The following is a 13,492-nucleotide window of genomic DNA, read 5'->3' on the forward strand; positions in this document are numbered from 1 at the left end:
TCTGTGTGACCAGCCTTGTGTCCTAGGATACTACCTAGGTGGTGGTGCTGACCCTAGGAAAGAACAGCGCCACAGGACAGAGCATGAATACCGACATTTATAGGTGCAGGAGACCACTAACATTTACAGGTGCAGGAGACCAGCGACATTTATGGGGTCAAGAAACCACCAACATTCATGGGGGCAGGAGACCACCGGCATTCACGGGGGGCAGGAAACTACAAACGTTCAGGGAGGGGGGTGCGGGAGATAACTGACATTCATGTGGGCAGGAGACCACTGACATTTATGGGGATGAGAGACCGTTGACATTTATGGGGACAGGAGAGGCAGCACTTCCACTTCAAGGACTGGTTGATCCAGCTAAAGAGAAATCACAATTGCAAGGTGTGGGGAAGTGGCTCTGTGTGCTCAGTCCCACTCCCCCTCCCCCTCCTCTTCGCTCTCATCATCCCCGTCGCTCTGGCCTTCACTCTGGCCCTCAGGGTTCTCCTGGTTCTCAGGATTCTCCCGGTCTCGGCGAGGCAGGTCTAGGTCATTGAACTGGAAGTTAGCCATCATTTCACGCACGGCCATCATCAGTCTATTCAGGCCCTGGACGCGGTCTAGGCCATCAGCTATACCTCCTTCTTCATCCAGCCGTTCTTCTTGCAGCCTGTCCTCCTGTGGCAACAACAGCCTCAGTGGGCCACCTGAAGGGGCCCACGTTCCAGGTAAGTGACCTCCCCACCCCAGCACTGGTCTCCAGGGCCCGTGGAGGAGGGAAAGCCCTTAAAGTTGGGCACATGTGTTGGGTTGCCCAACCTGAGCCCAGGCAAGGGGACTGACCCCAGTGGCCATGTGCTGTCTTCCCACCAGGCAGGGCACCCCCACAGGCGGGCCAGGCCCCAGGGCTCCCCTGTCCCAGTCTGACTTCCAACAGTGACTCCACATACCCGTGCTGGCATGCGCTGCCTGAATGCCATTAGCAAGAGAAACCAGAGAGGGGGTGGAGTGAGGCACAGGACCTACCTCCGTGGTGTAATTTGGCAACAAGGACCGGAAGAAGAGCGCCACTGTGTTTGCCTGGCCAACAGGAGTTTGCCTAGAAAATAAAGTCAGGAAAGATCAGAAGTGAAACTGAACCAACACCTTTTGAGATACCAGCCCAGCTCATGATGTCCCCGTTCACTGCCTCCTGTCCCCTCTTCTCCTTTCCCCCCAGCAGGAGTAGAAAATGCAGCCCTAAGCAATAGGTGGAGAAAATTGGCCAGCTGAGCTGCGGCCCTGGCTTCCCAGAGAGGAACACCAGGACTATGGGGTGGATAGTGAAGACTCCTGGTCAGCTCAATGTTGGGGTATGGGCACCAAGTGTAACAAGGGAAAGAATGGTTCAGACGCTATCAGGAAAGGGAATCCAGAGTTGGAGGTTGGCCCTTTAGAACCTGGCTCACTTGTAACACCCTGCAAAATCAACCTTGGGCCAAGTGGACAGCGGAGGCCACCACAGCTGAGCTGGGCATCTGCCACAGCACAGCTGGCCTCGCTTTTAAGAAAAGCTGTACCTGCAATATTTTCTTTACCACTTAAAGACTAGTCACATAAAGATGAAGATTCTAGAGCATATATTAAGTGGTGACCTCTGCTAGTGAAGTGAGATATTGCTACCTAGCTCTACCAGACACTTTAAAACCACCAGTTGCTGCGGATTCCAACTCATGGTGACCCCATGTGTGTCAGAGTAGAATTGTGCTCCACAGAGTTTTCAGTGACTGATTTTTTAGAAGAAGCCTGCCAGGCGTTTCTTCTGTGGACTCAAACTTCCAACCTTTCTGTTTGTAACAGCATGTTAACTGTCTGCACCACCCAGGGACTCTACTAGACACTTTGTTGTTGTTGTGTGCCGTTCAGTCAATTCTGACTCATAAAGACCCTATATGACAGAACAGAACTGGCCCACAGGGTTTCCCAGGGTATAAGCTTTACAGGAACAGATCGCCAGGTCTTTTCTCCCATGAAGCCACTGGTAGGTTCAAACTGCTGACCTTTCGGTTAGCAGCTGAACACTTAACTACTGTGCCACCAGAGCTCCTTAGACACTTTAGTAATCTATACGTAAGGAACTCCAGGGATGGTGAAAACCTATGGTCTGTGAAAGAGTGGGGAAAACAGAATAAAGCTCTAAGTCAGCAACGTACTATGATTCCTTAGCACTACAATATCCAGCATGTCATGAATCATGTCATCTTTTTTTTTTTAAACCCATTAACCTTAACAATTTTCACCTTAAACTAGTAAAAAATTTAACTTGGAACTATTGCCCCATGAATACTCAACCATGGTTTTATAATACGATCTTGTGGGGTGGAAAAATGGACCTCACTCAACAAAATGTGTTCTACCTAGGTCTGGAAAGCACAGGATGTCAGGAACTCCATTAAACGGGAAAATTTATAACTCTTCCTTTGAGATCTACCACTTTGTGGGTGATGGGCCCCAGGTAAGGCAATTATTCAGCATTAAAGGCCAGAAGGAAGGAAACAAAATACCTTTCAATGGCCCAAATTCTGAAAGCTATCCACATATACCCGGTGGTCTGTTTTGTCAGGCCTGGCTGGGCTTTCACTTCATTGTGTACCCCACTGCCCTGCTCTCTGGCTTAGTCACATGGGTCTCTTTCAGTTCTCTGAACACACCTTATGCCCTGTTCCTTGCACAAAGCTTTTGTACATACTGGCTCTTCTACTTGAAACCAGCAACCTTCCTACCCTCTTCTTGGCTAAGGCATCTTTTTCTTTTACATCTCAGAGACATACCACTTTTTCCTCCTACAGTTTCCTAATAAAATTCTGATTTTAATTGCTGGATTCTATAATTAATGTCTGTTTTCCCCGGTGCACTAAGCTCCAGGATGTAAGAGGAGGTGTCTATATGTGCTTCCCATTGTATCCCCACACTTGCTGCCAGAGCCTAACAAGAACTCAGATAGAAGTGAAAGAACATGGCCTGCAAAAGCTGACCCGTGACTCCAAATAACATGATTCTTGTTCCCTTCTTCTGGAGGTGGGGAAAATCCTCTTAAAACATCTACATCTGATCTTCTTGGTCTGTGTCTGGAAGAGGCAGTGAGTCCCAGGGAGCACCGAAGCACTGACCTTGGAGCTGTAGTTACAACAAATCAAATATGTACCTCTCAGGTCTGACGTAAGAGTAGATGGTGTCCGTAGGAGGCAGAGGGTCAAATCCCATCACAGACTGTGTAGTCACATCCTTCAGAAACGGACACAGACAGACATGCTATACAGTGATGCTAGGTGCCCCCTGGCATTTCCCCAGCAGTCTTTCCCCCAGGTTCTAGGTTGGACTGGACTGAACTGCAGGGAGATGGTTGCGGAATCTGACAGAACGGCTCTGGATGCACAACTGTGCTTGCTATATCACAGAAGTTTGGGTGAGTGGATAGGGACAGCCGTTCTTTGATGCAGACACCATGCTCTGTCCTGCTCAGTGGGTTGTGAGGACAAAAAAATAAAAAAAGCAACCCAAACTCATTGCTGTTAATTTAATTCCAACTTGTAGTGACCCTATAAGTTAGAGAAAACCTGTCCCACAGGGTGTCCGAGGCTGTAATCTTTATGGAAGCAGACTGCCACATCTTTCTTCCGTGGAGCAACTGGTGGATTCGAACTGCTAATCTTTCAGTTAGCAGCCGAGAGCTTAACCTCTGCGCCACCAGGGTTCCTTGGGTTTTGAGGATACCCACGGAGAAATAATAAAACCATGGAGTCACCCACTCATGTGCTATGATGTTCACGTGGTTTATCAGGACTGTGGGGACCTGTACAAGGCTGGGCCACCACCTTCAGCTCCCACTCCAGGCCTGAACCCTTATGAATGGTGAGCCTGCAGCTCTCCTCCCTGCGGCCTAAGGTCTATCATGTGACCGGAGCAGACAACCCATCTCACTGGGGTCAGTAGAGGCAGTGGTACTGGAGGTTGCAAGGATCAGTGAGCAGCCTAAGTTTCAGCAGAACACCCCAAGATCCTCTCAATCTCAAACCTGCTTTTCCCACCTCTATCTTATCCCTTTATGACAATATGAGATTCTCTTTATTTTCAAATAGCAACAGCTAATATTGTTATAACATATGTACTACATGCATGTGATGGAGCACTCAGCAGAAGATTTCCTTGTGCTACAGGAAAGGCTTGCACAGGCCGTCTCCCTGCCACCACATGATTTGTTTGACCTGAGGTAAAAGGACCAAATGATTCACAAAGGCTACATGGTGTGACTGGTGATCTCAGGCAGATCCAGGAGGCCAGCCTCATGCTCTGAGCCTGTGAGGATTTAGAAAGCTGTGGGGACAGCTCTACCTCTACAGTGCTGAGCATCTGAACTTTGGCTACAAGGAGGAGCTGTCAGTGCAGTGCCCTGGCCCAGAGGTCATGGGGACACACTCCCAGACATGACTACTCCTAGCCGTGCAGATGAGAGAAGGGACACATATGACCAGCTCACACAAAGCCCATTTTCTGCCCTCCCTTACCGGGGGCAGGGTAGCGACAGCCTCCTTGACCTCGGAGAGGACCACGTGGCGGTGGATGTTCCTGGGTGCACGCTGGTAGAGCACCCTCCGCCTGCAGCCAAGGAAAGAGCAACGGTCAGCAAAGAAAGTGGCAGCTACTGTGCAGGACACCAGTGACACCCCACCCTGGAAGAAGCCCCAGGAAAAGGAGAACCACGCTTTCCCCAGTCTCAAGGGGAGGTAGCACAACCCCCTGGGCCTGAGTTCAGAGCACAGACTCTGGTAGAAAGTCCCAGCTTTGTGACCTGTGACTCAGTTTCCTCATCCACAAAATGGGATGAGTCATGCCCCAAGCTAGTTGTGAGTGTGCCACGATGGCTGAGAGCCCTGCATGAAGAGCACCGCACTGTGACGCAGCTGCACACACAGGGTGCCTCCTCCATGCTAGACCCTGTTCTAGAAAGAACGCAACCCGCCCGTGACGACAGCCTTGGCAACAAGAAGTACTGGCTGATGGAGAAAAGAAGGGGGAGCGGGGACCCTGCGTCGTCCCGGCCAACACCACCCACTCAGCATTGTGCACAAGCTTCTAGCAGCTTAGGGTGGGAATACCCTCCACCTTAAAGCACACTTATCCGTTTACACTGCACCGCTGTGCCTGGCACCCCCCATGGGACCACGGTACAGTGGACAAGATGGGGGCGTCCAGGGCTCAGCGCCGGCAGGGACGGGCAGGCGCCAAATGTATCCCAGACCGGGAGCTTCAGAATCCCCACACGCGCCTCTGCCTACCACAGAAAAGGATGCTCCCGGAGGCCCTTTTGAGTGGCGACATCGTCACGCCCCACGATGCACACACAGACGCCCACAAGGGCATCTGCAGACACGCTCACCCCTCAGTCCCTCCAGAGCCCCCGGTGGGCTCTTCCCCCTCGCATCCCAGTCTCCCAGACCCGCCCGCCCGCCCACACCCACCTGCTCTCACAGGCGCCCACAGCGGGGTCCCCGGAGTCCACTGCTTGCACCACCTCGTGGACATTTTCCTCCAGCCAGCTCATGATGGCGGGTTCTTTCCAAAGGAAGTGCGACCTCCCGAGGTACAGGCTCACCAGCTGACTCAGAGCAGGCGACTGACTGCGGAGAGCAGAGCAGGTCTTTGAGCAGGTTACGCGCACTAGGGGTCTGCACCTCAGTGCCCGCCCTGGGCAGCCCCGCCCCTGAAGCCGACCAGAGGGCACGCCCCGGAACTGACACAGGCCCCGCCCCCGGAAGCAGCCCCTGCCCGCGGATTGTCGCACTGCAAGAAGCCCGGGCGGCAACAGAGCCAGGCGGGGGGCTAGGGTGTGAGGGGCAACAGCGTGGCTGGCGGGTGCCAACAGGCTGCAAGGCGGGAAGGGGCTATGGGGAGGCGGCAAGGAGGGCGACAGGCTGTGAGGCGGGTGGGGGCGAGGGTATGCCGGGCGGGGGTGACAGGTTGGAAGTAAGACGGGATGGCTACACGGGTAGTGGACGGCCGGGGGTGGGGGTGGGGTGCGTGGCAACAGGGGATGGGGTGGCAGGGAGGCGGGCGCAGCGACGTCAGCCCGGGGACGCACACTTCGGAGCGGGGCCCCTGCCGCGGAGAGCCTGGAGTGTGCGCTGCGTGGGTGGAGCCACCTGCCACCTGACGTATAAACGGTGGGGAGCATGCATGTTCTGGGATGCAGCGCTCAAGCCGCTGCCCCATCGGGTTTTTATGTGATCTGCGAATTTTATGCGACATTGTATTTCAAAAGTATACAATAAAATTAAGTATGAAAATGTTTAGGAAATAAATGGCATCTTTTGGGGTGTATTTACGATAAAAGTTATCAGGCATTGGGAAGATAAATGTTGGTATTTTCTTCGGTGTGCGTTTCTTCTTTATTTTTTGTGAGATACTTATAGAAACGTGTAGATACGAATAGAAACATAGGAAATACAGTTTTAAATACAATAAACCCTCTCCCAGGCCCTGTGGGGTGCTAGGCCTCCCCCACACAGCCAGGAGGCACCCTGGGTTTTTGATTCCCACCTGCCTGCAGGCTCTTTTATTAGCAGAGGTAGAGGTGGAAGGCCACAGTGGTGGTGTGAGTCCCGCAGTTTAGGTGACTAAATCCCTTCTCAGTCGGAAGACAACCCTGGCTCCTCACAAGGTCATGACCTTTAGCCTCCGGGATGGCCGTCCCTGGGAAGCAGTGCAGTGCCTGGTGCTCACACCTGATACCCCAACAGTGTATCATGGGGAAGGGCCCCACTGCCAGACGAGTCCTGAAGTACCATGGTGCCCCAAGAGTAAGAGTTCCCAGGAAAAGTGGAAGCACGTCCAGGCCTGCCCCTGGGGCTGCCTTCTGTCCTCTACCTGATCTGGGCGTTGGGTCCAAAGAAGTGGTGGTTGGCGACGGCGGTATCAGGCCGCACGCTGCAATACTCCAGCAATGGCATGAGGACTGCAGAGGAAGCAGAGTGGCAGCGTGCTGTAACAGCTCCTCATCTCCCAGCCACATAGAGAACTCTTCCATCAACCTCGACCCCCTCAGACAGACAGGAAGCAGCCCAGGATCAATAGGGGACTCTAGTGAGTTGGGGGGAGGAGGCCGCACACCGAGGGCCTCATTATTTTTTTTTTTTTTTTGTATCCCCACTGCTGCTTTCCAAGGTCTCAAGTGGGATCTCCTTACGCCAGGTCCCAAGGGCCCCTGCCTTTAAAGGGTGCATGGATATCTGTCCTTCTGCCTCCCATTCCCTGGCCTGCAGTGGGGTTTCCCTGGTCCTACATCCCAGGAACATGCCGCAGACATATGGGGCAGGTCCTGTGTGGCGCCCTCCAGGGCAGAGCTGTCCAGTGGCTGTGGCTTCCTGACAACTGTGCCCCCACACGACTTCCCAGGAATGCTCAAAAGATCTCTGGCCACTCAGCCTTCAGCACACAGTAGGGTGAACCACAGGGGCACTTCCTGATGGCAAATGAGACCCCCTTTGTGTCAGACATAGCACAGCTCTGCCGTGCAGCCCCACATGGTCTATGGAGGCAAAGACCAGGACAGCGCACCCAACTGGGGAGGAGATGGCTGCTCAGAGAGGCTTTGCTCTTTGTTGGAGCCAGACACTGCCCTCTCTTCCGTACATTCCCATCAGGCTGGGGCAGTGCCCCCCAACTTCACACATGTGCCTCCTCTGGCCCTGGACAGGCCCCAGGACATCCCAGCAGAGTCCACGCACACACAACAGGTGGGTCAGGGCTGACCCCACTTGCTGTCCCCATGATGACAGCACCAGGACCCTGGTAAGAAAGTGGTAGGTTCTCTCCAACACTACGGTTCTCATTTTGCTTGGGCTCAGGCCCTTCAGAAATTGACTAAACACTGCTGAGGGTCAACCCAGGCCAATGATACCAAGGCATGGCCGACAAGTGGCCAACCATTCTGCAGCACTCACCCGTGAGGCCCCAGAGAAGCAATCCTGTCCCTGAGCATACAGACTCAATGGGTACACCTGTCCTGTGAGGACAGGGACCCATGCACCTGGTCCCACCTTCCTGCCCCCACCATGGCTCCCCTCCCCCACCTTCTATGCTGCCCACTAAGCTCATTCCTGTCTTCCTTCTCTTCAGGTAACATGTTTTTCTCAAGCAAGTTGTCATACTGAAGACACCCTAAAACCCCAAAACAACTCTGGGGCAAAGTCAGCACTAACATCTGTGCTCAAGAGGGAACTCTGCTGTCCTCTGCCCACAGGGGGCCATGGCACTGTCCGCAGCGGGGAAGCAAGGGTGCAGGCGCCTCTGGTGCATGTGCAGCCACCCCACCCCCAGGCCCCAGGAGTGCGCAGCACCCACCTCCAGGGAACATGATGAGCGCCTGCCGGATCAGGACCGAGGCCTTCTCCCTGGCAGCGCTGCGCTCACTCTGCGGGTGGTCGGCTTGCTGACTCAACAGGAAGTACGCCAATGGCACAGAGAAGGCAAAATTTGGGAGCTGGGACAGGTTCCGATGAGCCTATAGGAAGGAGAAATGAAGTACAGATAAAGATCTAACGCATGTGGGATTTGAAGATGCACCAATGTGGCCAAGGGAGGGTTTGCTCTCCTAGGCGCCTCAGTTCCAGGAACCGCTTCTACTCTGGCATTTCAGAACATATGTTCATCATACACACATACAAAGCACTACATTTTTTCCTACTAGAAGAGGATTGTGTTCTACGTGGGGTCTCGTAACCTCAGGAACTGTCATGAATGTCCCCTTGCAGGTCCCTCTGGGAGCCTTTGAGTTCCTGTAAACTAGACCCCACAGGGGAGAGTCCTTGCCCAACTATGCCAAATGGCACATGATTCAAAATGTTCTAGATGTTTATTTCTCAGTTATACAGGTAAGACACAAATGTGTGACGTGAACGTTCAAGTACAGGAAGAGAGAGCAGAGGGGTTGTCTCCCCAGCCGACCCAGCTGGAGGGTCATTAGAGTCCGCTGACCTTCCAGGCCAGCGCTGTCCAGCAGAGACACAACACGGCTATGTTAAAATAAGGTGAAATTAATGTTAATACTTTTCACTTATCTAAAAAATATTCACATTCACTTATCTAAAAAATATACCGAAAACATTACTATTTCAACACATAATCAATACAAATAGTCACTGAGATATTTCACATTCCTTTTCCCGCTAAGTCTTCAGTCTGATGTGCACTGTGCTCATGGAGCACCTGTCGGTCCGGCCCATGTGCACAGACAACCCATGCGGCTCCAGGCCACTCCCTGCCCCTGCACACATGAACCGGGCACCGCGAGTGTGCACATGCAAATCAAGCACTATGTGTGAGCATGCACATGTCCGTGTTTCTGTCTCAGATCTCTGACATGCAGTTTAGCAGACACAGCAGTCACCCACACGCAGGACTCAGACCCCTGACACGGTGGGATCTGGGTACCCACCTTGACAAGCAGGGCCTTCTCAGTTCCCCATCACGACAGCTCTGCTGTCTGCACAGACACACACATGCTTTAGGGGTTCAGTGCGGGCAGGCTGATCCTGCACACAGGGGCTCCAAGGCTGCGGTGGCCAAGAGCTCCCCTAGCTGCCTGGCTGCTCCTGGCCATGATGTGCTCACTGACCATTCAGGGAGACTGGGAGGTCAGCTACATCTCAAATTGTCTCAATTATAGTTGAGAGACAAAAAGGGCAGCGAGCCCTGGGATCGGCCTTGCCCCTTTTCATAGCACGTCTCCTCTTGTGTGCAGTGCACTGAGCCAAGGGAACACAAGGGAGGTGCAGACCTGCCCCAGGGATGGGGGTGCTGTGGCCGCCACACCTACCTCCCAATCCTGGAAGAGGCAGATCAGGTAGTCGTAGCTGCGAGCCCGCAGCGCCAGGTGGTCCACCAGCAGCAGCATGCACAGGGGGTCCTCGTCCGGCTCCAGGCTTTGGGGCAGAGGAAGGTGTCACGGCGTGGGTGTGCGGGGCGGGGCACGCGCAGGGCGGACACTCACCTCAGGATGAGCTTGCAGTACTCCAGGGCCGTGCGCGGGCAGCCCCTCTTCTCTAGGAAGATCATCTGCTTGTACAGCGCCAAGTAGAAGCTCCTAGACCCAAGGCAGTTACAACTCCATCAGAGGGCTGGCTACATGCAGACAGTGTGCACAGCCACCTACAACCTCAGCTCCGTGGTTTTGTGGCATTTCCTATGTGGCCTCATCATGGCACAGGCTGGTGAGTGTTACTCGTACGTCTGGAGGGAAGGTAGGGGGCCTACTGCTGCTTATAGTGATGTCTGTATCTACGTACTTAAAACCTCTATTCCCATTTGTTATTCAAAAACTCCTTCCTCTCGTTCTTTATGATTTATCATTTAAAGGAAGAGTTAAAAGCTCCTACTGTAATTATGGTTCCAATCTGTCCTCAAACATCAGTACTTGTCAGCAGCACAACTGGTCATAGGTCTGTGACTTCATCGTCTTGGGGAACTGTTACTTTTTCAACAGCTCACCATCCCTTTAACGCCTGGACGTGATGTGCTAACATGAATATTTACCAACTTGTCTCAAAGAACTAAAAATGTAGTTGGGAAGCACTAGTTAACTGAGACAAAACACAAATAAATCTGGCAGAGAAAATTCAAATCCAATGCATGGTGCTGGTGACAGGTGCCACTGAGGGAGAAGGCGCCCCTGAAGGAGGAGGCACGTGGCAGGGGAAGCTGTGCAGGTGCAGGAGACAACCAAGGACAGGGCTCAGACAGAGGAAACAGAGCAGACTGCAAGTGTGGGAGATGCTGGGACCGAGGGCAGTTGGCACTGCCGGTGCCTGAGGATGGCTGAGGTGAGGCTGATGGCGCAGCAGTGGATGTGAGGATCAATGCTACGGGGTGGCGCGGGGGGCAGGATGAGGATTTTTGATGCTGTTGCACCCAACCTTGATGTGGCAGATAAGGAACAGCAGCGTGAGCACTCACTGAGTTGACCAGTGCGACCTGACCTGCCTTAGGCATTCACAGCACTTGCTGCCTCATTTATGTTCCTCGCACCCAAACACACGGAAATACAGGTAGAAGCTGCATCATGGGATGCAGCTTGCTAGGCCTCCCGCCTAACACAAGGCAATTCCAGGCCAACCCTAACGCCCTCCCTCGAGCCTGCCCTCCTGCCCAGGCACCGTTGCTGGACAGTGCTCTCTCTGCCACTCGTCGTAGGGACGATAACTTGGTTGCGAATCCCAGTGCACCCCAGCCAGGCGCTCACCTGTTCTCAGGTCTGCGGTAATCCAGCCGGCAGGTTCCGCTGGTGAGGCTGAACAGGGGGTGGAATGCGCACTCCATGCTGTACAGTGCCCTCTCTGTGGACACAGAACCACCAGTCACTGCAGTGTCCCTGAGCCATGTGTCCTCACCCAGCTCTGACGACACATGACAAGTCCAGAAGGAGGCAGGTGTGAAGCTGGGTTTCAATGACCCGGCAGCCCTGCCATGGCCACGGAGGGTGTGGCTTTGACTCCTAGGCAGCATCAACTGAGAATCGATGAACACGAGACAAAACATGGTAAAACCGTGAGGTGTGGCCGAGGCAATATCAGAACACCGAGTGTCCGCCGAGGAGAAGACATGTGACCGCAGACATGTACATGAGTGCTCACTGCTGCACCGTTTCCAAACCAGCGTACACCCACAGATGATGGGTAGCCACAATGTGATCCACCCACACAATGGAATGTTAGTCAGAAAGAGAAATGACGTCCTAAAGCACACTATGACATGGATGAACCTTGAAAACGTGACACTCAGTGACAAAAGACAGGCACAAAAGGACAGATATTATATGGTCTCACTTATGTAAAACATCTAGAATATGTGAATGTATAAGATGGAAAGAAGATTAACAGTTGCCAGGGGCTGGAGTGGGAAAATGACTACTAATGTGTGAGGTTTCATCGTGGTCACGGTTGTACAACGCTGGGAATACACTGGGAACACTGAATTGTATACTTTAATCATTATATCTCAATGGAGTTATTTAAAAAGTATCCTGGCAAACACATTTGTGTCCCCCATCGTTGTACAAAAAAAATAAAAATAGCATCTGTGCCTTTAGCTCCCAAGATAACCCTACAAGTGAGGGACCAGGCAGGACAGGCCGCTTACCTATGAGGTCTCGGGCCATCTCCTGGTCATCCTGGAGCCGGCAGGCATCACTGAGCTGCAAGAGCGAGTCGACATGGTAGGGACTCGTCTGGAGCAGGACCTGCCAGAAGGGAGAAAGCTGGTGGAGCCCCAGGACATGACGCCCAGGGAAGCAGCCCTGACCATCTGCACAGCCCTGCCTTCAGGCATTTAGACTCAGAGGCAGCACCAGGGCACTCCATGCCAGCTATCAATATTAACTGGGCTGTTCATCCCATGTCAAACAGGAACTCAGATTTCAATATTCCCAGGCAGCTACAGGGGGCCTGGTGCCGTCCAGCCCCTCCCACATCCAAGGGAAAGGAGCTGAAACAGCAACCTGTTTCCTACACAGAAGGACAGTGTACGATAGTGACAACTCTGTCCCAGACAATGGCCCATGACACAGAGGTAAAGTGCAGTGGCCTAGGTTCCCCCAACACATACCTCACCGAGGCACAGGCCAAGCCACAGGGGCAGGCCTGCAGTGGGCCAGCATGGCGGGGTAGAAGCGTGGGCCTACATACCACGATGTTGTTGGGCTCCATGGACTCCACAGCCGCCAGGAATTTGTGCTGCACCTGCTGGTACTCTTCACTGTGCTCAAACATAAACGAGGAGAGCCCTTTCTTCGTCTCCAGCAGGCGCATCGAGAGACCTGGGGGCGAGTGCGGGGTCAGGTGAGCCTGGAACACATCTCCCAGTGTGCGACTGCCTGATGCAGCTCATCTGTGAGCCTCCTGGATCTGGACTGCAGCATCTTCTGGTGCAGAAAGTGGCAGTCCGCACCGAGAACGCTGGGAGCAGCATCCTGTCTGCTCTTACTCCTGAGAAAACATCTTCTCCCAGAGGCTAGTACAGCTCAGAGCACAGAGAGGGCACGCATGCCCCAAGAGCCAGCCTGCCTGAAGGGCCTGGACATCCACAGCCCCCTGTAGCCGTCTAGTCAGGCTGACACTCAGTTCAAGGCTGCTGGAGGGCCTGAGGTGCCTCCTCTCTCCCCTCACAGCCCACTCAGGGGCTCAGGATCCAGTCTCTTCTAAAACTCCCAGCCCCTCCATGATCATGCTTGTGGTCCCAGACCGCATTCAGCTTATACCCTTCAGACTATCCCATGAGAAGCTGATAAGCTCCATCTCATAGGCGCTCAGGAGGGGTTTGTCTGGGAGGACAAGAGCACTACACAGGCTCAAGGCTACCTTGTAACACATAGGCCTCCCCGCTTCTGGGCACATTCTTGCCGATGACAGCCGGCACCTTTCCCAGACAAGGGCAGGGGGGTAGGCAGGGATGGGGGAGTGCGGGGGTGGTGGGGTAT

The 13,492-nt window shown here is 53.5% G+C and overlaps 1 protein-coding gene across 1 annotated transcript in view; it reads right to left on the reverse strand.

The window, feature by feature from the left end:
* Positions 1–77: 77 nt before the first annotated feature.
* Positions 78–13,492, reverse strand: part of TCF25 (transcription factor 25) — a 32,078-nt gene continuing 18,663 nt past the window's right edge. The window contains exons 7-18 of the mRNA XM_064273611.1: positions 12,702–12,832; positions 12,157–12,256; positions 11,261–11,354; positions 10,013–10,105; positions 9,839–9,944; positions 8,365–8,524; positions 6,889–6,976; positions 5,484–5,642; positions 4,530–4,620; positions 3,170–3,249; positions 1,012–1,084; positions 78–663 (exon numbers count right to left, since the gene is read on the reverse strand). Coding sequence (XP_064129681.1) covers positions 412–663; positions 1,012–1,084; positions 3,170–3,249; positions 4,530–4,620; positions 5,484–5,642; positions 6,889–6,976; positions 8,365–8,524; positions 9,839–9,944; positions 10,013–10,105; positions 11,261–11,354; positions 12,157–12,256; positions 12,702–12,832 — 1,427 coding nt within the window. The 3' untranslated portion in view covers positions 78–411. The remainder of the gene's footprint in view (positions 664–1,011; positions 1,085–3,169; positions 3,250–4,529; positions 4,621–5,483; positions 5,643–6,888; positions 6,977–8,364; positions 8,525–9,838; positions 9,945–10,012; positions 10,106–11,260; positions 11,355–12,156; positions 12,257–12,701; positions 12,833–13,492) is intronic.

This window comes from Loxodonta africana, chromosome 21 (assembly GCF_030014295.1).
Source record: "Loxodonta africana isolate mLoxAfr1 chromosome 21, mLoxAfr1.hap2, whole genome shotgun sequence".
In the NCBI taxonomy this organism is placed as follows: domain Eukaryota; kingdom Metazoa; phylum Chordata; class Mammalia; order Proboscidea; family Elephantidae; genus Loxodonta; species Loxodonta africana.